Genomic DNA, 26,245 nt, shown 5'->3' with positions numbered 1-26,245 from the left:
ACTGCCCTCTCCAGACACCTGCATTCCGAAGGGTGCTCAGCTGTGGCCCCCAGCGAAGGGAGAAGGCGCTCTTCGAAGGGCACAAGCGCGGGCCGTCAGCAACCCAGGGACATGGCCCCAGGTAGGGAGAGCGAGGAACAAGGCTCCCCAAGACGCTGAGCCGACGACTGGGCAGCCCCAGGCTTCCAAGGAAAGGCAGGGGCACGGGCGTGGTCCTGCACGCGGCCAGGGGAGCCACGAGGATGCGCGCACACACCACACACGTGCCATCACAGCGAGCGGGGTGAGCTCACAGCGCGTGGGGAGGATGTGGGCAGGCTGAGGCCAGAGAGAGGGCAGGCATCAGCTCAGAGATGGGCTTCAAACGCAGATGCATCCAAGCGTGTGGATGTGTCCTGGACCGACACAGCGGCACCACGTGGGCGCTAGCTGTCTCCCGCTGGGCCAGACAACAGCAGCCCCCGGAACACCTCCGGTCAGGGCAGGGAGCCTCTGCATGGCCCCCCGGAACGTCAGTCCAGGCCGCCCATGTCACCTGCTGCTGAAACCCCCGAGGTTCACCCCTGACTCAGGGCGATCCTCCTGCATGTGCTCTGGCAGGAATCCTGACCCAGGATCCTCAGGAGGGGACCGGCAGGAGGAAGGTGCGGGGACCGCTCAGGGGATGTGCCTGGGATACAGGGTTCAGGTGCGCTGGGCAAGCAGCCTCTCTGCAGTCGGGTGAGCATCCAGAACCACTCTTGGTCCTGTCGCTCCTTCCTGCAACCCGCATCCCGTGTCCCACATCCCGCATCCCGCAACCTGCATCCCAGGGAGAAGGGGCCAGAAGCAGGACCTGAGTCCACGGCTGCCATGTATTTATTTACTTCTGAAAGTGAAAGCGTTAGTCGCTCAGTCATGTTTGACTCTGTGTGATCCCATGGACTGCAGCCCGCCAGGCTTCTCTGTTCGTGGGGACTTTCCCAGCAAGAATACTGGAGTGGGAAGCCTTTCCCTTCTCCAGGGGATCTTCCTGACCCAGGGATCGAACCCAGGTCTCCCGCATTGCAGGCGGATTCTTTACCATCTGAGCCACAGGGAAGCTTAAAATCACTCCTCCCCGTGAAAACCAGCCTTGTTCAGCCAACTAGAGAGAAAAAAAAAAACTTCTGGATCATCACCCCTCAACTTCATTAACTACGGATTCCAGCAAAACTGTATTTATTATCTATGTTAATCCTACTAGAGGCAAAGAACAAACAATTAATTTTCTGATCTCTCCACACTGCCAATCACTATGATATGAGACACCCTCTGGACAGAGGGGGTGCAGGGGTAACATGAGGAACAAATGTGGCCAGAACCACGTGCTACCCAGGAATACAATCACAGAGCAACAAACGCTAATTCTGACTCTGCTCCTGGAGGTAATGCGTCTAGAACAGTGGAAACTCACTGACACACGCTGAACTGGTTGTATAATTATGCGCTGTACTGTTCTGAGCTTAGACACTCCTGTGTAAAGAGACCCGTGCACAGAAGCATCGATCGAGAGCTACCTGATTAAAAGAAAAAGCTTCAGCAGAAAGACTGAAGCTGCTCCACAAGGCACATCACACAGCCCAGCCACGCCCACCTTCTTCTTTTCACTCTGTCACTGGTGACAAATGACATCCGCGTCGCGGACACAGTCCTTTCAGTTACTGTAAATCCCTGGGCACCAGGGCTGCTTCCGCCCTTTCTCTTCCATTTAAAAGAACAACCAGAATGCAGATGAGCACAGGTGTGGTCAGCTAAGGCCCACCTCCAATTTGCTCTGTATTTTAGAGAAAGAAAGAAAAACGAAACCTATCACTGGAAGCTCTGTCCTTGAGTCAAGCGGGGGAGCCGCCAAGCCCTGGACTAGGACGCACGCCACACCACCACCAAGCTGGCCTCCAAGGTTCCACACACCGTGGTGGAAAATGGGGTGAGCGGTGGGCAAGAGGTTTTCAGAAATAAATCGGGGAAATGCGCTCTGGCAAAAAAAGAAAAACACCTCAAACAGCATTCTGGAGCATGTTCTGACTCACGGCTTTTAAAAGTGATTTCTTGTGATTATTTGAGTTTGGATGTAGGCAAGAGTCCCGTGTGGGGCTTGTGTAGGCCTCCCTCCCGGGGAGGGACCGGGGCCTCCCAGGACTTTGGTGAAGAGCAGTGCAGCAGAGAGAAAGCAAACCCGCGCAGCAGGTACGCACGGTTAGTATTTTCAGGCAGGTCTGAGTGAGGGGCAGTACGGACACTTGTTTGCATGACAAAAAGGAAACATTATACTTCTTAAAACAAACATTTATATTTCCAGCAGCAAACACGATTAAAAAAGAGCTAAGCCCTCTGGTGAGCCCAAACACGTCCTAGAAGTTCATTGAGACTTCTTATGACAAACACAGAATGATGGGAGAAAACAAACTTTTCAGTTACACGAGAAATTCCTAGAAAAGGCAACCTGATAATTCAGTATCTACCCACTTTACTAAAAGCAAAAACACTCTTAGGATATATAAAAAAAAAAAAGTAAGGTTGGGTGTGATAACAAGCAAGCCAAGGATTCTAAGAAAAACGGTTACTTAAACTTTGCAAGTGGGGGGAAAAAAAACTCACAAGGAAAATACGGAAGCATGAAGTCTTCCAGGACAAACGGGTGCGGTCAGTGACTTGATCAACCCAACTTGTGAAAGACCTAGAACCTTCTGGAGGTGAGCTCATCATCTCCATGGACAATTAAAATCATTTCATCCCAAATGCTTGTGATTAAAGGCATTTCCTGGCATCAAGTTGCAACTTGATGTTAATGACACAACAGGAAACAGGATGAGACAACCCAGTGTTCACATGAGGCTGGGGTTAATAAAAGGCGTCTCTCCTCTACCTCGTGTTTAATCCTGCACACGAGACCTTAATCACCGAGGACGACAGCAAGCAGGTGTCCGAGACTCTTTTTGTGTGTGCATGTGTGTCTGTGTTAGTCACTTCAGCCGTGCCCGACTCCTTGCGAGCCCAAGGACTGAAGCCCATCAGGCTCCTCTGTCCATGGGATTCTCCAGGCAAGAACACTGGAGTAGGTTGCCATTCCCTTCGCCAGGGGACCTTCCTGACCCTGGGCTCAAACCCGGGTCTCCTGCATTGCAGGTGGATTCTTTACCAGCTGAGCCACCAGGGAAGCCCAGACTGTTTGTTAACACACTTCAAATCCCAACCCCCCTTCTCAATTATCCACAGCAATTCGGGTGAACTTCACAGTGAGTAGCCTGCACTGGCTTTATGTCCTAATGCTTAAGTGTTCATTCCTTTCCTGTTTGTTATTTGAAAGCCTGATGTGTGGATCCTATAAGCTACTTTTCCAAGGCAAGACTTTTCCAGCATGACAGGATAAATATTACTGATTCTGCTCCAACTCGCTGGTGGCTCAGATAGTAAAGAATCCGCCTGCAGTGCGGGAGACCTGGGTTTGATCCCTGGGTTGGGATGATCCCCTGGAGGAGGGCAAGGCAACCCACTCCAGTATTCTGGCCTAGAGAATCCCCACGAACCGAGGAGCCTGGTGGGCTACAGTCCATGGGGTAACAAAGAATAGGACATAGCTGAGCGACTAAGCACTTGCTTCAACTCAAAAGACCCAAAAGGCAAAAATGCCCCTGAATTGTCAGCGGACCCTTCTCCTGCGTGCGTGCTTAGTCGCTCAGTCGTGTCCCACTCTTTGTGACCCCGTGGACTGCAGTCCACCAGGCTCCCCTGTCCGTGGATTTCTCCGGGCAAGAGTACTGGAGCGGGTTGCCATTTGCTCCTCCAGGAGACCTTCCCACCTCAGAGACCGAACCCATGTCTCCTGCACTGGGAGGTGGATTCTCTATTGCTGCGCCGCCTGGGAAACCCAGACCCTTCTCTTATAAATTATGAAATGTGAGGTCTTTTCTAGGTAAAACCAGATGAGGGAGCCTCCGTGACTTGCCACCACCTCGGAGCTAATCGGCAAGAAAGGATAATCCTCACCTTCTCCCAGAAGTCTCGTCACTGCAGCACCGGGGACCGGCTGCCGCTTTCTGCCGTGTCGGGGCACGGCAGACGGGAGGGACTCAGGAAGGAGTGAGGAGGACTCCTTTCGGGCCCTGGAGTCTAAACCTTTACATGCGACCATCAGCTGTTTGTAAACTCCCCCAGGAGACGGAACCCTGCAGATGGTGGATCTCCGCTTGGCGTGCCGGGACCACCTCATACCCGGTACTCAGCGCGAGCCTGTTAAAAGTCCTTGACGAAGCGCTGATGAGTTCAACAGAAACCAAAACCCACTTGGTTGGTGTCAGTTCTACAGGCAGAAAAGCGGGATAAGAATCTTCTCAAGGAGCACAAAAGGGACTCAGGACTGTCTGAAGCCCAGGAGAAAGGAGTGGCCTTCTGAGAGAGAGGACAGCAACGCACGACCAAACCCGGCCCTTGCCCGCTTCTGGAAATGCAGTTTTATCAGAACGTGGCCCTGGTCACCTGCTCAGACGCCGCCGTTTCTCATCCTCAACGGTGGGGCTGAGCGAGGGAGACAGAGACGTCACGGCCCCGGAACACGAGGACGACGAGGAGGGGAGGAAGGGCAAATTTGTGAGAGTTACAATGCATCTCCCTCCGTGTGTTACACCTCGCGGGCAGCCCCTTGAAAAATTACCTGCAAGCTTATGTGCTTTCGAGATCTGATCCCTCCACGTACAGCCTGCTATCCTGTTACAGACCCTCCTGAGAAGGAGGGAGCAAGTCACAGTCATTTATGAAGCCACCACGCTCTTTTGGAAGTGGTTTTCCTTACGTGTCTATTTGATGTTTCATGAATAACAGCAGAATCAAATAAATTGGATTATAACTAAATATATACTACAGTACTGCTCTTTCAACTCGAAAAGAAGTTACATACATTAGACCTGCAACTCAAAAAGGGTCCAAATCTCTTCTCTTTCTTGGGTCATTTGAAAATGCAACTCTAAGTATTATGTGTCTGCCCTCGAAAACAATAAATGTTAGTTTGGGCCAAATGATAGAACTTGCATTAAAATTCCAACTATGCAACGAATGGTACAATTCTTTCCTTAGCTGTATTATTAGGGTACACTGTAAAAATGTTAATACCATGTCTAGGTGAAGTTCTCAAGCCTAAATACTATACTTTTTTCATAAAGTGGAAACTATATATATATCAAACCTAAATACTATAGTTTTCCTATAAAGGACTTTCCTGGTTGCTTATCAATAAAGAGTCTGCTTGCAATGCAGGAGACCCGGGTTCAATCCCTGACTGAGGAAAATCCCCTGGAGAAGGACATGTCCACTCACTCCAGTGTTCTTGCCTGGAGAATCCCATGGACAGAGGAGCATGGCAGGCTACAGTCAGTGGGGTCCCAAGAGTTGGACACGACTTAGTGACTAAACCTACCTACCTGTAAAGTGAAAGGAATGTAGAACAACAATTTATTCAAAATATAACCATCCCCAAATATCCTGTTGTTACATAACATTTCAAATGAACCGTTCTTTCCTTCGGATATTTAAATATTTAAGAGTTTCTATTAGGTATTTTATGTTTTATAGTTTGATTCATTTTTATTATTGAAGCTGAAATAAGCATCTTCCGGAAATCTGAAATTATGCCAAACACAACTCAAACCCCCTCTAAAATATCACTGAATAGGAAACATAGGTATGAGTATAGTTAAAAAGATACATCTTCAGGAATCTGAAACTGTTTTTTATACTTAAGGATGGTGCAAGAACTTGGGAATGTATCAAAAATAGGAGCCGTGAAAGACTTACCATATGGGAAAAAAAAAGAAAGGATTTAAAGTAAAAAGGGGGAACATATCCTGACCCACCACCACCCCCCAGCCAGTGACCTCAGCCGTCTTCCAGCACTGGACACAGATTGCAGGAGCCTCAACAGCCTCTGTGTCCAGACTGTGGGTCAGCCTCCCACTGACTACACACCCCTGACCGGGCGGCCGGCTCCCTTCCCTGGGGGAAGGAGCCACCCGGCCTTCAGGCTGAGATCTAGGCTCTGCCTGCAGAGGGGAGGCCACGGGCCCCCAGCCAGGCAGCCCCACGCTCCGGAGTCTCGGGGCACATCTGCCATCGTGGCCTTTGGTTCATTCAAACCTACACCCGTGAGTGACGTCACCAGCAACTGCAGCTTCGGGCAGCAAGTAAACAGGCCATGAATGCACAAACACGCGGGCAAACAGCTCCCGGAAAAAAATGAATAAACTTGTTTTCACTGGAAAGGAGCAGAACAGAAGCAGGATTGTTTTTTGATGGGGGGCGGGGCGGGCGGTAAGTCCAGGCTGTTTGAAGCGAACGTTCTCGGACGCGGCACAGAGCGCCTTGCTCGGGCGCCTTCTGCACGCCCCGGGCACGGCCCGCGCGTCTGGGTGGAGGCCCCCGCCAGGTGGACCACAGGGCCCAAGACCTCAGTTCCCTTGGGGTCACACACAGCCACGCCCCCCAATGCAGACAAACATCTCCGTTCCTCTGTGGCCAATGAGAGCCACTTACAGCCTGATGAAAGTACCCGATTGAAATTTCAGTAACAAAAAGTGGGAGGTGCGGAGTTTCAGACCACCTTTATCAGGTTCATTTACCCGAAACAAACAAACAAAAAAGGGTGGGGGAGACAGCTGCTGATGGCCACGCCTTCCCAGGGAGGAGGGGCCGGGGGAACCCAGACTCCGGTACCCCCCTGGTCTATAGATGACCGCCTGCCCCCCGCCCGGCTTCACCTGCAGACATCAGCTGCCTGGCCGGCCAGGTGAAGCTGCCGGGTACCCTCGTCAGCCCACGGGCCACAGCGTCTTTATGTCTTCAGAACCGGAGCCTCGGCTGGCAAACCTGCTGGGAGACCTGTGGAGCCCCGGCACAGCCTGACTACACAGCTCTTCCTCAACCGGCTTGCTGGGAGGGACCCCACTCACCCGGGCCCCTCGGGAGAGCCGTGGGAGCCATGGAACCCTTGGCCCCCGGCCCCTCCTGGAGGGCCCAGGGCCGCCAGCTCTCAGACACGGAGCAGAGAGGTGCCTCCAGGGGGGAGGACCGCAAGCGCGAGACGGAGGACACCCAGTCCTGTCCAGATGGCACACGGGACCAGCTGGGACAGCCGTGATCACAAACCCGCTCCCCTTCCCCTCTCCCCTAGAGAGAAGGCAGAGGGCAGGCACTCAACACCCAGCCACGCCAAGACAGCGTCCCAAGCCGCTGAAGAGTCACAGAGAAAACGCGGGGAAGACGATCAACTCAGTGTAAAGACATTTCTTATAGTAAAAGGAAGTGCTGATTGATGTGAACACATCCCTGGGCTCCAAAAGCTGGGCAGGAGTTCTCTACGACTCCCGAGAATGGAGGTGGCTCCCACCCACCTCTTCAGGAATCAGGAGGACGCACTCGACTACAATGATGCCCCAAGATTACACACACAGGACCTTCCCCCCAGCAGAGCATCGCGCAGACAAGGATGCCCCATCCAGGCAGATCCCTTCCGCCTCGTCACACTTCACAGCTTTGCGATTTTGTGACACTCGCTCTACGTGAATTAAGATAAAATAACTTATTTTCTCCATCATCCGTAGAGGGCAGCTGGCCATTTTACAATTTCTACTTGTTGTATCGAACTGAACGTGAACTGAACAGGAGGCTTCACGGTGTCCTGACCCATAACTGAGAGGAACAAGAGTAAACCTGCCCACGCGTCAGACGTGTCCAACGGATCTGACGAGATGACGCATGCATCCAGTTGTTTCCCAGTCTACGCGTGCCGTCTGCCTGCAGGGCTGGGGAGGCAGACGCCGAGAAAGAAACACAGCCCCTGGCCGCGTGTCCCCCGCTAAGACCCCGGGCGCTGGTCACAAAACCCCCAACACACGAACACGCAGCCTCCTGCTGGGATCCCTTACCCATCAAATTCTCTGAAGCAACTTTACAAACCAGAGACATCAAGAGACCCATGCGCGTAAGCGTGTTTCCTAAGATATACACTTGACAGAGGAAACGGAATTTCATCCTTCCAGTCTAGGATGATGTCATGGCAGCCCCTAAGGGAAGAAATAACAACTAATACAGATGAAATAAATAATCAGGACAACATCGTCGCTTTTCTCTTGTTCAAATGGACGAGGTTCATTAAGACACTTCACTCAGACCATTGCTTTCTTACACATTTAAGAAAAATTAAGTAAAACTCAGCCTACATTCTAAAGATAGACTTGAATCCATGTTAAGTCCTTAAAAGTCAAGTAAGTTACAAAGAACCACACATGAGACTATGCATCAAGCATGCGGTTTCCTCGAAGACAGGCTGAAAGGAGGGGAGGGTCTTTCCCATGTGACTCACTAGCTTCTCTTGGGCTCTGACACCCTCAGCTCCAAAAATCACCCCACCAGCGCTTTCCTCTTCGGGTCCCATCTCCAAGAAATACAGGGAATACTGGCTCATCTATCTCTTTAGTCTCCCAGTCAGCTGAGGAAGGAAATCCATTTGCTGCAGCACCTGAACCTGGGCTCCTTACAGGACAGCACACCTGGCGGATGGATGCCCTGGGGAGGAGGGAGCGACCGACCCAGGTTTGCAAAGGAGGGTCCCGGGGACCTGGGGTCAAGGGGACACGGAACCCCAGGCAGCCTGAGCTGCCCGGAGCATCGCTCCCCACCGCCCGGCAGAGGCTCCCCCGGGCCCACTGACCGCTGGACCCCTTCCCCCTCGGGTGGTCCCTTTAAAAAACAAAAACAGGGGCTTCTCCTCCTTGGGGGGCCTACTAAACACGTTACAAATCCTAAGGCACTTCCAGACGCGTCTGTGCAGCGGAGTACGCGGTTCTGCGGCTGCACGCGGGGGCCCTGGCGCCGCTGCTCACCCTGCGACAATGTTCCCCTCGGCCCTCCCCGGCCCCCTCGGCCCTTCCCCGGCCCCCTCGGCCCCCTCGGCTCTCCCCCGGCCCCCTCGGCCCTCCCCGGCCCCCTCGGCCCTCCCCCGGCCCCCTCGGCCCTCCAGCAGCCCCCCCGCTCAGCCCTCCCCCGGCCCCCTCGGCCATCCCCACCCCAGGGACCCCGCAGCAGCTTCCCCCCCGCCAGAGAACTCTGGGGTCTCTCCACCTGTGATGCACGATCTTTGAGAAAGAAAGTCAAGAGGTGACATAGACCATGCTAAGTGGGAGAAAAAAAGATGCTCTGGGGACATGAAAGGAAAAGCTTTTAAACCGCTTCACACGTGGGTCCAAAGCAACGGGTCTGCCTGTGCTGCTGGGCAGAAACACAGTCTTCACGGCAGGCGCCACACGTCACGGGCGGCTGTCCGTGGGTCCCCAGCGCCCTCTGCTCGCTCCCAGCCGGCTGCACGGGTCTCCTCCGGGCCCTGGGACGCACCGGCGCCTTTCTGACCCGGGGCCTTTGCCCCTCTAGTCACTCCCTCTAGTCACAGCCCACACGGACTCTCCCCGCAAACACCCCAGACCTCGCCTCCTCTTCACCGTCTGCCCCCCTCTCCCCTGTTTAGTTTCGGGAACACTTGTCATCACCTATATTACTTCATGCTCTGAACATACGTCAATATTAGATTTATGTCCTCAGTTTCAAAGGTAGGCTTGAAGATTCGGTACCTTTGTTGTTTCTTTTTGGGGGGGTGGTTGTTTCTTTTTTGTTTGCTTGTTTTTCCACTTGGAAGCCAAACCTCTTTCATCCCAGCCTGCACTTTGGTATTTTTCAAATGCGTGACAGAGTTTTAAAGTACACAGCATGTCACTCTGCATCTCTGTTCCCAGGTGGCACCAGTGATAAAGCAACCGGCTGCCAAGGCAGGAGACATTAGCGACGTGGATTCAAGGTCTGGGTCGGGAAGACCTCCTGGAGGAGGAAATGGCAACCCACTCAGTATTCCTGCCTGGAGAATCCCACGGACAGAGGAGCCTGACGGGCTACCGTCCATGGGGTCACAAAGAGTCGGGGACACGACTGAATCAACTTAGCACGCACACAGCAAGCTAGCTGAATCTGAAATCTGAAGGCAGAAGGACCCTCCCCAGCCTCCGTCTCTCCTGCTCCCAAGCCCACCTTCCCCTCTTCCCAGGAGCCCCTGAAAGGAAGTTCCTGTCATTTGTTTGCTTGCTTTTTTGAGGGGAAAAAAAAAAACAGATAAAACACACACTTTCTAAAAGAGGCTCAAGTCAGGGTGTGCCAAGCAGTTTCAGGCATGCCTAAAGAAAACCGAACTCGCCTTAGAAAGCATCCAGACATCTAAAAACTGAGCAAGGTTGAAGCCTGACCTATAGATAGAATTGTGATTATGTAAAATGTCTACAGATTGTTTATGAGAAAAATAATAACTGAAGTCGACTCCTCACGGCCAGTCACAGCCCTGAACACACCGCACACTCACGACCACAGCTCCGAGCGGCAGGGCCAGGGGACCGGGATATGCCCGGGTCCAGCCGCCCCTTGCACGGACTGCAGGGGAGCATCTCTCTCCAGCAGGAGTCGTGGGCGAGCGGAGACTCAGAAGGCAGGGGAAGGGATCCAGGGACCTAGCGAAGTTTCTGGGGCTGGACGGCAGAGACAGGACGCATGGAGTGATGCTGGGAATCGTGAGGTGAGACGGCCCAGAGTTCAGAGGGGCTGGCAGCAGAATCAAACCTGGAGGTTCTCAGAGAAGAAAACTGATGTGGAAATTCCACTTCCCTGGATGGACCCCAAGTGAGTGTGTTGGGGGGGCAGAGGGGGCGGGCAGGGGGGAGGCACTCTAAGTTGTGATCGCACCAGAATTTTCCAGCAGCAACGGTCCATCCTGTGTCTCTGGCCAAGAACGGCTCAAGCAGGAACGCAAAGATGAACTCTGAGCATCTCAGCTGAATGGCCGCAGACTCGAGTGGCAAAGATGCACACTCAATCACCCAGAATTATTCTAGGGGCTGAATGAAATGGCTCGCTCCACGCCGGGGAAACGTGGGCATTTTGCTAGGGTGCAATATTTCATCTGGAACCAAGTCTGCTCATAAACCAGCACGACCCACAGGCTAAACCGCTTGTGGTAAGAAGCAAGAAGTAAACCGGCATGAAGTTCTGTCCCTGATTCTGCGTCTTCACAGCTCTGATTCGATCCTCAACACCACGTCTATTGACTTAGAAGCTACGTGAACTTTCACCTTGGAAAGAAAATGCTCAAACAGCTGTCAAAATAAATGAAATTGAAAGAATGTTTCAAAATCCATGAATGCTATTTATAGGAGTGTGGCGATATTTCATATTGAATATATTCACATCATTCACTATTAAAGTTTACTTTTTTTTTTGTTTACTCGACCAGTTAAGGTGGGTTTTCTGAAACAGACTGAGCTAAATGTCCACTCCTGTTTTATAATATTCGAAAGAAAAGAAGATACTGAAGTTTTGCTACTAAGATATTTGGTGAAAATCCATCTAAATATTTTCAACTGAACTGTACGTTTATTAAAAGTTTAACTGGTGAAGTAAGAAGAGTTCTTTGTAGCAGTTTTGCCAAGCCTATTTGATAGAAATATTTGATTAGATATTTGCTTAAAAATTTGGTATAAATATAGCTGAGCTTATGAGTTAAGAGCTTATGAGTAGTCTATGGCTTTGTTTTCCGTTTCATTTGCATTATATAGAAAAGTGTTATTTTAGGTCTCTTTCATGCTGGAAAACAATTTTTAAAAGTACCTACATCATATAAGAATAAAACAGAAGCATGGCACCACCACAAATCACATTAACAATTTATCTTTGAAAAAATGCATGCAGGCTGTGGTGTAAGAAACAGACCCCTTTCCAAGATTCCCATTGTCTTAGCAGTTCCGGGGTTCTGGGCTGTAGCCCCCCATCCCTCATCTTCAAACAAAGTCAACCTGTACCACAGCCTCTAATCCACTCCCTGCTCAATCCTGCTTATTGCCTGGAGTTTCTAAAACACTACCTGCACAGTCTTTCAATTTAGGGAGAGCATCCTGGCCTAATTTCAAAACTTCTCCCCCACCTCTCAGTTCCCCCATCCATCCATCCATCCATCCACCCACCATGGTCTCCGGAAGCCGTATGAGGGGGAAGCAGCAGGGACCGTGTGGAGCCTCCGCTGGGCCTGGCAGGCCAGGGAACGGGTGTGTCCCTCCCAGAATATGTCAGGGGCTTCTCCACGGTGTGACGCGGTCACTGACCTCAGCCTCCACGTTCCGTGGCTTTCCAGCACCAGCACCCGGCCGGGCAGCCAGCGCTTCGTCCCAGGTCCTTGCAGGAGGGCTGGTTTTCAGGGGAGGCGCCAGACCTCCTCCAGGGAGACGCTGCGGCTTTGATTTACAAACACGCGCATCTCCATTGCCATCCGCTTCCCACCTAACTGGGGAAGTGCTCCCCAGAGCCAGCGCCCTAAGACAGGGCCCCTGATCTCAGCTTCCGTCTGATCCCAAGGGGCAGTTTCATCACTCCATTCACTCCCGGCCTGTTTACCCCGCGCCGGGTGACAGCGATGCTGCGGGAATCGCTGGTGCACACGCTCCTGATGGCAGGCGCCTGACCCAGGCTGCGTCTGCCATGAAGGAAGTGGTCTCTGCTAGGATGCTGGCGAGACTGACAGCTCGTGTAAACACCGCTCTGGACCACTCCCCAGGGCACGAGGCCGTAGAGCCCCGACTAGCCTTTCTTCCGAGCGCGGAGAGCGGGTGTGTGAACTGTTACATATGTTCACATCTTCCCGTCTGCCTTTTGAAGGGGCTCAGAGTCAACCCTTAGGAAGACAGCGCCTTCTGAAAAATCATTTCTCACTCTATAACAATGAAGGTAAGTAAATACATTTGTTTCCTCAAAAAAAAAAAAAAAAAAAAATCTCAAAAACAAGAAAAGCACTGGTGAAATGATCCCTTATGGACAAGATCACCTCTCAGCACCACTGATGAGTTACTGAAGGGTCCTCAGGCAAATTCTAAAACTGTTCGTTTTCGGACAGACTCATCATCCAATAGAGTGATGACTCGTTTCTTAGGAAACTGTTAATGGACTTATCCATATTGAGGAGTATGGTATTTCACTTAGAAAAGGAATGCATCTTAAGGACCCCTCACAGAATGATGGAGACCACAGACCCACTAGATGCTGGCTCAGTGGACCAAGGTGATCCACCCACAAAGAAAAAGGACCTATGTTTTCTCAGATTATAGAGGTCTTCTGATCTGAATTACCCCAAGAACATTCTTTCTTCCTTCTCTCTCTCTTTCTTCTTACAAGGAAGCACATGACTTTGACTGACCGCTGAGCCCTTGCCCTCTGCACCCCCAGGAGACGCTGCCCACGTGGGCATTGGGCCATCACCCTGATTCCAAGCTGCCTCCTCATCTAAGTGTCTGCTTTCTCTGCTTCTGTCCCCCATCACACCTCGTAGCGCATGCACGAAGCAATTTCCTGAGAGGCTCCAAAATAAATAAAGACTAGTAAATAGCACTTCTACAGACAATGCCTCATCCCAGAGGGGGCAGGCCCTGTCGGAAGAGCAAGGTCTTCACAACCAGACAAAGACCCGCCGAGACACAGAACATCCCATTCCTTCCTGAGAATGTTTACAAACACTGCTACCAACTAATTAAACCAGTGACCTTGCAGAAGATGCCCACCTCCCCCGGCCTCTGTTTTCACAACCTTCAAATGCGTTTCATCAGACCTGAGGGTTCTCCACCCCTTTTCCTCAAAGCGACCTTGGACTTCTTTTTTTTCTTCTGACTGTTACCACACTGTGTGGAGAGACTTCTCATCTCAAGCATTTGGTGTTGCAAGGGGGAGGTATCTTATCAGACATGATATACAGTTTGTTTCATGAAAACAAAGACAGCTGAGGAATATAAGTGTCCACTCTGCAGGTCACTGGAAGTCCAGGAAGACACCCTGGGATCCCCAGAACAGATGATCAACCAACAATCCAATTCAACTCTGAAACCCACCACCACCACCAGAGCCTTGAAAATATTGAATCCTGAGCTCTTCAACCTGGCAGGTTGTAGAAACCATTTTAAAAACTAAGGGAGCTTTCTGACACTAACACAACATTATCAGTCAGTTACAGACCAACAAAAATGGAAAAAAAAAATTTTTTTTTAATATATTAAAAAAAAATGAGGGTGCTTTCCTTTATCATCCAGTCTTCCTGCTTAGCTGACCCATCTTACTCTGAATGAATAATGTATGGAAGAAAACACAGGGAAATTCAGTATCACCAAGTGAAATAACAACCCAGCTGTTAACTTGAAAGCTGCCTGAGGCGAGTCTACAGAAAATCCCAAGATCACTACAGCAAATGAACTTTCCAAGCAGACAGCATGTAGGGCCTGCAGAAGACGGGATATACTGGCCGGCAGTCAGGTGGTTAAGACAGCATCTTTGCGAGGTTCAACCCACCACCGCCCATCCTGGCTCAGGGATTCCGAGACAGGTCGCTGGGACTCTTTGAGCTGCAGGCTCCTTATTCCAAAAACAGGGACCCGGGCAGCTCCGCTCTGAGGTAGGGCTTCTGGAGTATCACGTGAGACTCTAGGTATTAAAACCTCTGAACGCTATAACGTGACAAAAAGCCTACTCTTTGAATTTTTAACACTTCTTTTGACTGAAAGGTGAGAGAGAGGGACATGCAATTATCTTTCAACACTGACCAGAATAACGGTTGCATTTTCATCATCTCAGCTTTAGTAGCATTCTTTCAGCCTCATTCACTGCTCTTCAAGTTTTGGGCATTACTAGTTACACTTATAATTTGGAGGCAAAAAAAGTGGGCAGATGTAAGCAAGGACTTCTGAATCTGCACCAAGCACTAGGTCACGTTTATAAATATTGAAGACTATGCCTTGGTTCTGTGTGAAAATATAAGTCATCACTAAGACACGCATATGGATTTTAAGATAATTATTAAAATCACTAATATGATGAACTCTATATAGAACCTATTTTTTTTCACACTGAAAGAATTGGAATTTAACGTTGTACTATAGTAACTCACTCAAGTTATCTGTACCAATACCTAATGGACAGACTAAAGTCACAGTTAACACTACAGATATACTTAAGATCACACAGTTTTAACATGATTAGAGAACATTATTATTCCGTATTGGAGCTTGAATTATGAAAAAAATATCCACATTAAGCCTCTTGGAGCACAACTGGATGAGACATTATGAAACTAAACACATATACGCACACACACATCACCCCCAAATAATAATTTTTATGGAAAGCTGGGTGCTCTTTAATTAAAACTGATACTAAAAAGCCCAGTGTTTACAAAATGCTATGCATGTAATCATTCGTTAATGTACGTTATAGACCACCATATTTGACCAAATATTCCAAATTAAGCACCATAAGCAAAGAGTATTTTCTAAATCCTTTCTATGGGCATAAATATCACCCCTGGAATGAGAATGCAGGGCCACGTGTGAAGACACCTTTGCCTGATCAACTCTGGACAGGTAAAAGCAACTTGATACAAACTTATCATTTCCTAATCCAACAGAAAAGAAATCAGAACCTCTAACTTGACTGTTACAACACTTGTAAACATGTAGCCTTCAAGTTTTAACCCAATTGTATTTCAGCAGAATTCAATGAATTCCATTCTGATGCAATGGATTTAATTAAATGAGACCCCCCCACCCCGCAAGCACAGACATATCTTGTATACTTTGCGCCCACAGAGCAAACGCTAGTTTCCAACACAGACTCCAGCTCTCTGTCCACACTTCCTTCTGTGCTCTTTAATTCCACACACAGTTAATGCAAGTCTGTGCCAGCCAGCCAGAAAGACATGGAAGAGTCAGGAGCAATTACCAGACTCAGCATTTCCTCGATCTTGACTGATGACTTCACCAGTTCTCTCCAGAAACAAATCTACAAATCTATTGTAGACGAGCTCTGTCTACAATATTCAGCCTTGAGTGATTCAGAATAATCACTGCCATCTTGAAGAACGCATCCAAATCGATGAACTTAACACAGAAAGAATCTTCGCACTGAAATGTGGAGAGCGCTGTTCTCAGGAAACCTACAACCTGATCAGTAACGGGTTTATAACCACTGATTTTGCAGGTTCAGAAAATTGTTCGGCGGATAAAAAATGCCAGCATTAAAAGCCTTCCCCAACTTGTATGGAAAAACATTCGACTCATGTCTGCAGCAGATAAAGTCTACAGAAACTCACCTACTACAGGGCCCTGGTGAAGACCCCGTCTGAAGGCGCAGGACTCTCTCCCGCTGTTTTCCCTGCTCCGTGTACTTGGCAAAGCAGATAAAAAGAGTCCAGGTACATTTTCCCTTAAGTTTCTAAGGTGAAATGGGAACACTCGATTCTACCCCAAAAAAACAAAACAAAAAACCCTTTCCACCTGCCAAATCTGATACCAAAAGTTAACCGGCTCTCGGAACTCCACTTCTACAGAAAATGCATTAGTGGGAATTTTAACAGAAAAGCCATTATCCCCGTGCTGGTCCTGAAACTTCTGCAAGTTCTTTGCAGAAAGAGACGCGTTTTAATACTAAGGTCTAAAGAAAATAAAGCATTAATTATCCATTAAAATTCCTCTTCAGGAGGGTGGTGGGCCCACGGAAGAATGAAAGAATTGGACACGGGAGGTGATCCTGACCAGCTGGGACAACCAGACAAACCAAGAACAGTGCAGGAGTGGCCACTCTCACTGAGCCAGCCCCGAGGAGTGGAGTCCCAGTCGGACAGTGATGACTCAGCAGCTCAAAGCTTCAGGGTTCTCTTCTTCTCTTGATTCTCCCCAGATGAAGGGCCAACACTGTCAATCTGAGAAATCTACATTCCAGTTACACATTTTCATCTTGACAATTTCTCTTAATACATGACCACATCATAAAAGGTCATCAGAAAGTGCGGTCCTGATGTAGTTTCAGGATTAGAATGCTATTTTCCTTCGCTGTTACTCTACTATGTAATTTAAAACACTACTACATGACAATTGATAATTATCTATGAAAAAAAAAAAAACCTCAAGTGAAATAGAGATGGGAGAAAACAATGGCTCTTAGAGACTGGAGTGAAACCAAATAGAAGAGGCCTGCATTTCTCAGGAAGGTACTGATTCCACGTTGAGACAACTATGAGGGTTTTGGGGTTTGTTTTTAATTTAAGAACATGCATCAACAGAAGTGCCTTTCCTGCACACACTCTGGGTTTCAAGGTAGTAAGTATCAACATCATCTCGGGATTTACTGGCATACTTCTTTAGAGGAGCTGAAGCTCTCTGGACCTCCCCATGGAGCACAAGAGGAGAGGGTAATAAGGACCTTGCTTTGCAGACGGAGAAAGTGAGACAGAGGGACTCCTCTCGTACATGACTCACCAAGATCAGCAACTAGAAACCTGGCTTCCTGATTCCTGGGTTAGTGTTCCACACACCCTGCCTCCTTCTCTGAAGTACTATTTTGGTAAAGGTTTCTCTTTCAATAAAGGAACTAGAACAAGTCACATGACTTTCATTCAGGAAAGCCTGTGTGTGTTTTCATTAGCACCTTAGTTGTCTGCTCCTGGGAACAGGGTGGGAGCCGGGCACATGATTGGCTTATTATGATAAGAGCCGGCCAAGCAAAGCGGAAAAGCAAGCATGAGAGAGAAAATAAAGTGTGTGTGGTTTGTCAAGCCATCTCCTTGGAGTTCCAAAAATATTCAGGTGCCCTGCTTGAAGACTTCAACAGACAACACTTTTAAACATAAATTGTGATGGTGTTGCTCTCTTATCCCACGATTCTTTCTGTGGAATATGAATAAATAGTCCTTTTATCAAACAAATTTAAATACAGATGCTTTCAGGGTAATTCTTATCTAATCCGCCTTGTACATACACACACACCAATTTTAGAACAAAAACCTCACTAAAGAGGAATACTAAAATAGCACAGTTTATACAGTATAGGACAATCTATAATCCTAACAACCAAACATACAAAGTTAATTTTAAAAAGCGGTTTTAATGCTCAGTAAATTCAGCAGCAGCACGTCTGTCCCCAAACAACAACACCATAAAGATGGCTTAGACTTTTCCACAACACAGCCACAAAACACAGGATAAGTGCCTTCTCCCTGCTCCCAAGTGAGATGCATACTTTAGAGTTAAAATTTCATCTTCTCTGGACGACCTACAAAGACATAAACACATGTCTGGGTGTCAATCTAAGGGGTACTAACTTTTTAATTGGCTCCAGCAGGGAAACTCCACCCCCAGCCCCAATTCTACTGGAAACATCCAAGCAGGAAACGTTGCTGGAACCTTAACTCTTTGTCACCGCTTATCCAAACGCCAAACACTGCCCACGCGACCCCGAATGATTCCAACTCCATGCAGCTCACGAAGCGTTTCCACGCAGAACCCGAGGAGCCGAGTGTGGAAACACAGCCACTTCTGAGGGTCAGGGAAGTGCACCCCATGACTCAGGAAGCTCACTTTCCGTTTTATCTTCAAAGAAATGCTTTGCAAGTCTTCCCTCCATAAATCATGCTCTCAAAGAACACTTATCTCCTGTGAACTTTTTATTTATGGGCATCACAAACCAATGTCTATGCACAAACAGGAGTTAAATAAAAGTGGATGCTCCTTTCTGGCTCCACAGAACACAAGTAAGCTTCGCCCCCCACCCCCTGCCCCGTTAATTAAAACGAGATCCTCCTCTTCCCTAGTCCACTGTTCTCTGTGCTCAAATTAGTCTACCAGAAATCCATTTAGGTGTAGGCCTTTTTGAAAGAAAGGAAAAAAAAAAATGGTTTGGACACAATGGATCAATTGTAGTTATCTATTTTGTTTAAAAATAGTCTTTCCCGTTCTTAAGAGGGTGTTTACCATAACACTCACAGAGACTTTGGGCAAATGGCAATCCAAAGTGATTTCAGTGACCACGGAATTTACAAACTGTTTTGATTTCAGAGCTCTGAATCCTATAGGTTGAGAAGAATGTTATACTGGTGAGAAATACGGGACAAAACAAGCCAGACCAGGCCTCTCGCTAAACTTATCTCTTGCAGTTTAAAATTTTCTCTCATCTGAAAAGGGCATTATAGCAGCCGTGAATCATGTTTCTGAATGTATCTACTTTATCCGAAAGGCCTTGGATTCCTTCAGGCCTGGAGGCACACACCCCAGCTCGCTCTTCCGCTAACTGCGAGAACCGCCTCCCGGGGCCCTCCTCAATCCACTCCGGGTTTTTCCTGCCTGCTCTACCAGAGGCTGTAAAAGGTGTTGTGTTCTCAGGCTGTTTTTTTCTGATGAGAATCAGATTTCAGCAAGATGTACTCCGGTGTTCACTATGGTCTATACCCCTTCCTGTGCGTGCAGAGCTTTCCCCCAGTCAAGTCTAGTTACACTGCTGTGTTTATCTAGCCTGTGTCTTAGATGGCACCTACTAATCCTTCAACTCCCAGACACACCAGCAATTTTTCAGATGCACCTGTAGGGCTTAAGTGCCTCCAAGAAAAGCGACCTTCAGCTGAGCATCACCATTTACGAGGCACATCCTGACGGCTTCCAACTTGCGCCATTAGATGCCACAGGGCCGCGTCCCTGAGAATTCTCTTGTGCCTCTTTTCATCTTGTAGTCCATGATTTTAGAAAAAGAGCAAATCACTTTTCCTCTATTGTATAAGAATAACAAGGTATCCACCCTACAGCTGTAACTTTAGTTTTTTCTTCTTTAAATTTATTTTTATTTGGAGGATAACGGCTTCACAGTAGTGTGTTGCTATCTGCCACACGTCAACAAGAATCGGCCACAGGGGTGCGTACGTCCCCGCCCTCTTGAACCCAGCTGTAACTTTAAATCCCATGGATGTAAGAAAACACATGCTGGATTTACCCCGCATCAGACGCGTCTGTTTGCTTTCAGAACACAGGGTGTACAGATCCCCACACTGCGTCCATCATCACCCTGTAACCCCGGCAGACTGCTGACCTCAGGCCAGCATCTGAGCACTGTTCACTACTCTGTCCTCCGCGGTTCCCACAGCGCTTCTATCTTTCTGCAAGGAAGCAGCTATAAAATTAAGGAACTCTTTGAGCCCACCCTCCCACCTCTCCTCCCCCTCGTCATTCGGGGTCTGAGACAACCAGGTCAAGGCAAGCACACCTCCGTCCCTGGGGATCTGCGAGGAGCCGGGGTGTAACCACACTGGGCGCCACCCCCTGGGGCTGACCGCTCCTGAAACCACCCATGTGGCATCTTTCACTGTCTTCTCTCAAGTCCAGATTCTCATCGCCTGGGCAACAGGGAAAATGCTGGTGGCTGGGCTCCGCCCACTGGCCGCTTTCCCTGACTGCGCCTACCTAGGCTGACCCCCCAGGTCATTTCTCAGACCTGCTCCAGCGGTCTAACTGGGGCAAGTGCCCCCAACTCCACCCCCAGCCAGGGCTCCCCCCCCCCCCCCCTTGGCCTGCAGCACAGCACAAGAGGGGAGCTTCTTAGGGAGGCACGGGGAGCCACAGCCCAGACCCACTGCGTGGGAATCTCGGGGGTTCACCCAGCCCCACCCCCTGGCCTCAGACTCTCCAGGTGATGCCCAGGTGGGCTCAAGCTCCAGAGCTGGGTTTCAGGAGCGTCACCCTTTCAGCCCCCTAGAGAACAGGCACGTCTCTGGTGGAAATGCTCCCACGGTCCCCACGTAAACTTGAAAGGGCTCAGGGCTCCCTGCAACGGCCAGCCAAAATGGATGCTCTTTTCCTAAACAACTTTTGGGCCTGTTTTTCTAAACTTTGAGGCTCAGCAAGAATTAGCCCGGCCAGGCTCCAGGAAAACAAAGAGAAAGGTGACGTCTGCGGGCCTGGGAGCCGCCAGCGGGCGGGCGGGCCCCGGGCGGGCCCCTCCCAGCGGATGTTTCCCACTTCACAGATGGAAGGACCCCCTGGGCCACCTCCTGGGGGAGTGGCTGACACCCCCCTCCCCCAGGTGTTCACAGACGGGAAGAGGAGGGGGGGCTCTGGGGCCAAAGAAAACAGATCTGTCTCCCAGGTCGGAAGACTCACTGTTGAACTCAAAGGCGACCTGAGCGCTCTGATGAGGTCTTTGGGAAAAGACCGACACTGGGCCAAATGCAAAACAAAGCGAGAACCCTGCGCCAGAACTTGGGCACTGAGGTCAAGGTACCCCCGGAAGGGAAGCGGTTTCTAGACGACCCGCCTGCCCGCCCTCCTCCCGCCCCCGGCCCTCACCTTTCACCACTGTGGCCTCTTTCAGGTGATGCGTCAAGAAGTCGATGCTGGCGTAGGCGTTGGCCCCGGGCAGGGCACCGGGGCCTGGCCCCCCGCACACCCCGGCGGGGCTGGCAGCGCCCACGGCGCTGATGAGACCCCCGAGGCTCCGGGTGCGGCCCCAGGCGCTCCTGTCGCCCGTCTGCCCGTGTGGGTGCTGCTGCAGGGGCGGTGACAGCCCCGGCTCGTCCCTCACGTCGATGGCGATGTAGTTGAGGCCATTCTGAAAGCCGGCGGACGTCTCCCGGCGCATCGGCGAGCTGTTGCCCCCGGGACAACCAACCAGGCTGCCGCCGGGCTGAGCCGACGTCCAGGCCCGCGCCTGCTGCGGCGTCGGCGGGGGCAACTGGCGCGGTGACGAGGGGGGCTCGTCACCCCCACCCAGGCCGCCGCCGCAGCCCCCTTCGCTGCCTTTCCTGAGAGAAACGTTCTCCACCGAGGCCGAGTTGTGACGCTTGGGGGTGTGAGCGAAGGACGGGGACACGGGGGTCACAGTGGTGGTCGAAGAGAAGGTCTCGGAGCTGTGGCGGCGGCGGCCCCCCTGCGGGTCCGCGCGGATGACCTTGGCCCCCCGGTGCGGGTCTGGGGGCTGGCCGGCCTGCAGGAAGGCCTCGACCCCTGACACCTGATCCATGAGACTCAGCCTCTTGAGGCCAGACACGGGGCTGCTCACGCGGGCACCGTCGGGCTTCGGGGGCGCCGCGATTGGTTGCGGCGGGGTGGCGGCCACGCCGAAGGCCATCTCGGTGTAGTCACCGTTGTCCCCCGTGTCCGAGGCCGCGCCTGGGCCCTGGGAGGTGGTTGCCACAGGCAGGCGGTACAGCTCACCCGGCGGGGGCGGCAGGGGCGGCGGCTGCAGGGCCGAGGAGGAGGCGGCCGGGCGAGGGGGCAGCGGCGGGTACACAGAGGCCTCGGGGGACAGCAGAGCGTCCAAGGAGCCCACGGGGTCCCGGCCCTGGGCGCCCGGCTGCGGCGACTTGGGCGAGCTGAAGTCGAGGTTCATGTAGTCGGAGAGCGGGGAGCGCTGCCGGCTGTCCCCGCTCGTGCCCGGGGTGCCGGAGCCCAGGGACGAGGCCGGGCTGCTGGCGGACAGCAGCGACGACGAGGAGGCGGCCGAGGCCAGGAGCGGGGGCGCGGGCGGCGACAGGCGCGCGCCGGCCTCCCCGAAGTCGATGTTGATATACTCGCCCGGACTCCTGGGCTCGGGGGGCAGCGGGTACTCGTGCATGCGGGGCAGAGCCGGCAGCCCCTCCAGGGACAGGCGCGTGGGCCGCACTGCCCGGCAGCGCTGAGCCAGGAAGCCGTCGGGGCGGCTACCTCCGCCACCGCCTGGCCTCCCAGGCGAAGGCACGGCAGGGTGGGGTGGCTGGGGGTGGCCGCTGCCAGCCGCCGCGGCCGGGAAGGCACTGGCCGCCTGCGCGGGGCCGGGGGCCGGCTCCAGCTGCTCCTCCTCCAGGACGCGGCCCACGGGCGAGCTCATGAGCACGTACTGGTCGCTGTCGCCGTGGCAGGCATGGGGGGCCTTGTAGGAGCGGGGCAGGGAGCTATAGCAGTAGCCGGGCACGCCCCGCAGCGTCTCCCCCGCAGCAGAGAAGAAGTCGGGCGGGGTGCCCGCGGTGCCCGCGTCGCTGGGGGACATGTTGAGGTAGTCCCCGTTGGGCAGCAGCTTGCTGTCGGCGCTCTCCATGGACAGCTTGGAACCGCACCACATGCGCATGTACCCGCTGTCCTCGGGGGAACTCTCGGCCGGGGAGCCGGTCTTGTAGCCGCCCGCGGTGCCCGGGAAGGCCCTGCTGGCCGCCGACACGGGCGTGGGTACCGCTGGCCCCGCAGGGGGCAAGGCGGCGGGCCCGGGGCGTGGCTGCAGGATCTGCTTCGGGGCCGACACGCTGGTGGGGCTCATGGGCATGTAATCGTCGCTCTTGCAGCTCCCGCTGCCCGGCCCCAGGAGGGCCACGCCGGGGGTCATGGGCACGTAGCCGTCGTCCGCGCCCAGGTTACTGCTAGAGCTGCGGTGTGAGCCAATCTCGATGTCGCCGTAGTCCTCGGGGTACGGGTGGTAGGCCACTTTGGGAGAGGACGCGCTGCAGGACGGGCACAGGCGGCCGGAGCTGCCCGAGAAGGTGGCCCGCATCAGCGTGTACTCGTCCAGGGACGCGGAGGACGGCTGGGGCGCCGGCCGCTGCCGGGCAGGCGTGGTCAGCGAGTAAGTCCGCTTCCTCAGCCCTCGGTCCAAGTCCGGGGCGCCGTCCCCGGAGACCCTGCGGTAGGCGCGGCCGCCGCAGTGGCTCAGCGGCCGCTCCATGGCCATGTAGCCGCACAGCTCGCCCGCGCTGCCGTCCCGCGCCGGGGGCGTCTCGGCGACGGACTCGGGCGTGTTGCTCCGGCGGCCGCAGTAGACCCGCAGGTCCCCGGGGCTGGAGCCGTACTCGTCCAAGGACATGAAGCCGGGGTCGCTGGGGGAGCCCGAGGCCGAGGCGCTGCCGCTGGAGGGGCGCTGGGGGTGCAGGGGGTGCTGCAGGTGCGGGTGCGGGCCGGGGGGCGGCGGGTAGGAGCCCGAGCCGTGCCCGCTGCTGGACGACAGGCTGCCGGGGCTGGTGGCCGCCGGGGGCGAGTGCGCCACGGGCATGGACATGGAGCGGCTGTGCTGCAGGCCGCCCCCTGCCGGCGCCAGCGCCGCCTTGCCCGCGCGGCCGCCGCTCAGCGTGTGCGAGCGGCTCAGTGGCGCGCGCACCGGGCCCGGGCTCAGGGGGCTGCCCGCCACCGACACCGGCCTGCCGCCCGCCGCCGCCGCCCCGGCCCCCGCCCCGGCCCCCATCGCCGCCGCCGCCGCGCCGCCGTCGCCCTCGCTGGCCGTGCGCACCCGGCACGCGCTGCACTTGGCGGCGGGCGGGGTGGCGGCCAGGCTATCGGTGCGCGAACGGCGCACCAGCCCCGTCTGGCTCGGGGGCAGGTTGACCAAGTGGTGATGGCGGCGCGCGCCGGGCACGCTGATGGGGTGCGTGGCCGACGAGCCGGACGACTGGCTCTTGCTGCGCGGCCGAAACTCGAAGAGCTCCTTGAGCGCCTTCATGGCCTCCAGGATGGTCTCGTGGATGTTCTGCGCCACCACCGAGTCGTCCGCCTGCATCCACAGCTCGCCGGGGCCCGTGACGGCCGAGCGGCCCACCTCGATGAAGAAGAAGCTGTCCGAGTGGCCGCAGCGGCGGATGCTCATGAGCTGCAGCGTCACCGACGGCTGCTCGCAGTTGAGCTTCACGAAGCCGATGGTGCGCGCCGACAGGCACAGGCGGTACACGCCCGTCAGGTTCTTGCTCTGGCCCAGGCCCTTGGGCTTCAGGTTCACCTGCCACACCTCGCGGTAGGCGGCCGTGGCGGGCGCCACCAGCCCGTAGCTGTCATCGGCCGCGGCGGCGCCCGCAGAGCCGCCCAGGGCGCCGGGCAGGGAGGCGCTGCAGGACCCGGAGGTGGCGGCGGCGGCGGCGGGGGGCGCGTCGCCGGAGCCCGCGCGGCCCTCGCTGACCAGGTCGGTGAGCGCGCGGTACCAGCCCTCCTGCTCCTGCTCGTTCTCAGCCGCCACGGCGAAGTACTCGTCCTTGGTGTAGAGGGCGATCAGGTACTTGTGCTTGGCGTCGGCGCGCTTGTTGATGTTCAGGCAGCAGTCGAGCGCGATGACCCGCTTCGGGGCGCCCGCCTTGCTCCGCCACTTCTTCTCGCTCTCGTAGTACTCGAGACGCGGCGGCTGCGGCGCCGGGCCCCCGCCCGCCCCCGCCTCGTCGCCGCCCGCGCCGGGCCCGCGCAGCACGAAGAAGCGCTTGTGGCCGTGCTTCTGCTTGCGCAGGTAGCCGCACTTGCGCACGCTGTGGTTGTTGTTGTTGTTGTTGTTGTTGAGGTTGGGGCCGTCCCCGCCCGCCGGCCCGGGGGGCCCGTGCTCCGGCGGGCTCGCCATCGCGGGCGCTTCAGGCCGCGCCGCCCGGCCCGGCTTGGAGGGGCCGGGAGGGGGGGCGCGGAGCGCAGGGGGGCGCGGGCGGCTCCCCACCACCTCCTGCTCGCCCGCCGGAGCCCGCGTCCCTCGGGCCCAGGAGGTGGGGAAGGTTCGGGGAGGCCCCGCGGGGGCCGGCACCCGCGCGATGGCGCAGCGCCCTCCGCGATCCGGGGCCCCAGAAGGTGCCCGGTGCGGGCGGTGGCCGCCGCCCCCCCTTCCCCGCGGCCCGGCTTGCCCGCGGCCGCTGCCTCCCGGGCTCTCGGGCGGCGCCTGGGGGACTCGCTGGCTGGGCCGAGAGTCGGGGTCCCCGAGCCGCGGGGCCGAGCCTAAGGCGCGCGCGGCCGCACGGGTCCCGCCGCCGCGCTGCGCTCCGGGGCGCCGAGGTGCGCCCGGGGACTCGGGGTCCGCGCCGCCGCCACCGGGGCTGCCGCTGCCGCTGCTGCCGCTGCTGCTGCCGCTGCCAACGGCGACCCGGGCTCGTCGCGGTCCCCGCCGCACAGTGAGTAACACATCGCGCACCGAGTGACTGAACTAAGAAGAGCAAAACAACATGTGACTCGGCGTTACGCAGGCACACACGGCGCGGCCGCCCCGCCCCGCCGCCCGCATTGGCGCCGCGCCCCCCGACGGACGGCGCGCACGGCCAATGGGCGCGGGCCGCGGGGAGGGCGGGCCGCGCGCCCCCGCCCCGCCCCCCTTTCTCCCGGGGCCGCGTTTCCCGCCGTCCCCTCCCCCGCCCCCTCCCGCGGGGGGCCCGGGCCGGGGCGGGGCGCGGCGGGGCGGGGGCGGCCGGGCCTCATTAATCAGCGGCTCGTTGCGGAGGCCGGCGGAGCAGATGCCACCCAGGGCGGGAAAAGGGGCGCGCGGGAGGGGCGGGGGCCGGCCGCCGCGCGCAGGGCCCGGCCCTCCCGCCTTTGACTCAATTAATTGGGCTCCGAGCTTCCGCCGGGGAGGGGACGCTGCAGGGGACGGGGGCCGACCGAGATCAAGG

The 26,245-nt window shown here is 54.5% G+C and overlaps 1 protein-coding gene across 1 annotated transcript in view; it reads right to left on the bottom strand.

Annotated features, from left to right (window-relative positions):
- The window catches only part of IRS2 (insulin receptor substrate 2), a 31,000-nt gene extending 5,168 nt beyond the window's left edge, over positions 1-25,832 (bottom strand). Inside the window, exon 1 of the mRNA XM_020898317.2 lies at positions 21,231-25,832. Within this exon, the coding sequence (XP_020753976.2) occupies positions 21,231-25,218 (3,988 nt within the window). The 5' untranslated portion in view covers positions 25,219-25,832. The remainder of the gene's footprint in view (positions 1-21,230) is intronic.
- Between the last annotated feature and the right edge of the window lie 413 nt (positions 25,833-26,245).

This window comes from Odocoileus virginianus, chromosome 8 (assembly GCF_023699985.2).
Source record: "Odocoileus virginianus isolate 20LAN1187 ecotype Illinois chromosome 8, Ovbor_1.2, whole genome shotgun sequence".
Lineage (NCBI taxonomy): Eukaryota > Metazoa > Chordata > Mammalia > Artiodactyla > Cervidae > Odocoileus > Odocoileus virginianus.
Note: the sequence above shows the minus strand (reverse complement) of the source record. Positions and strands in the feature narration are given on the sequence as shown.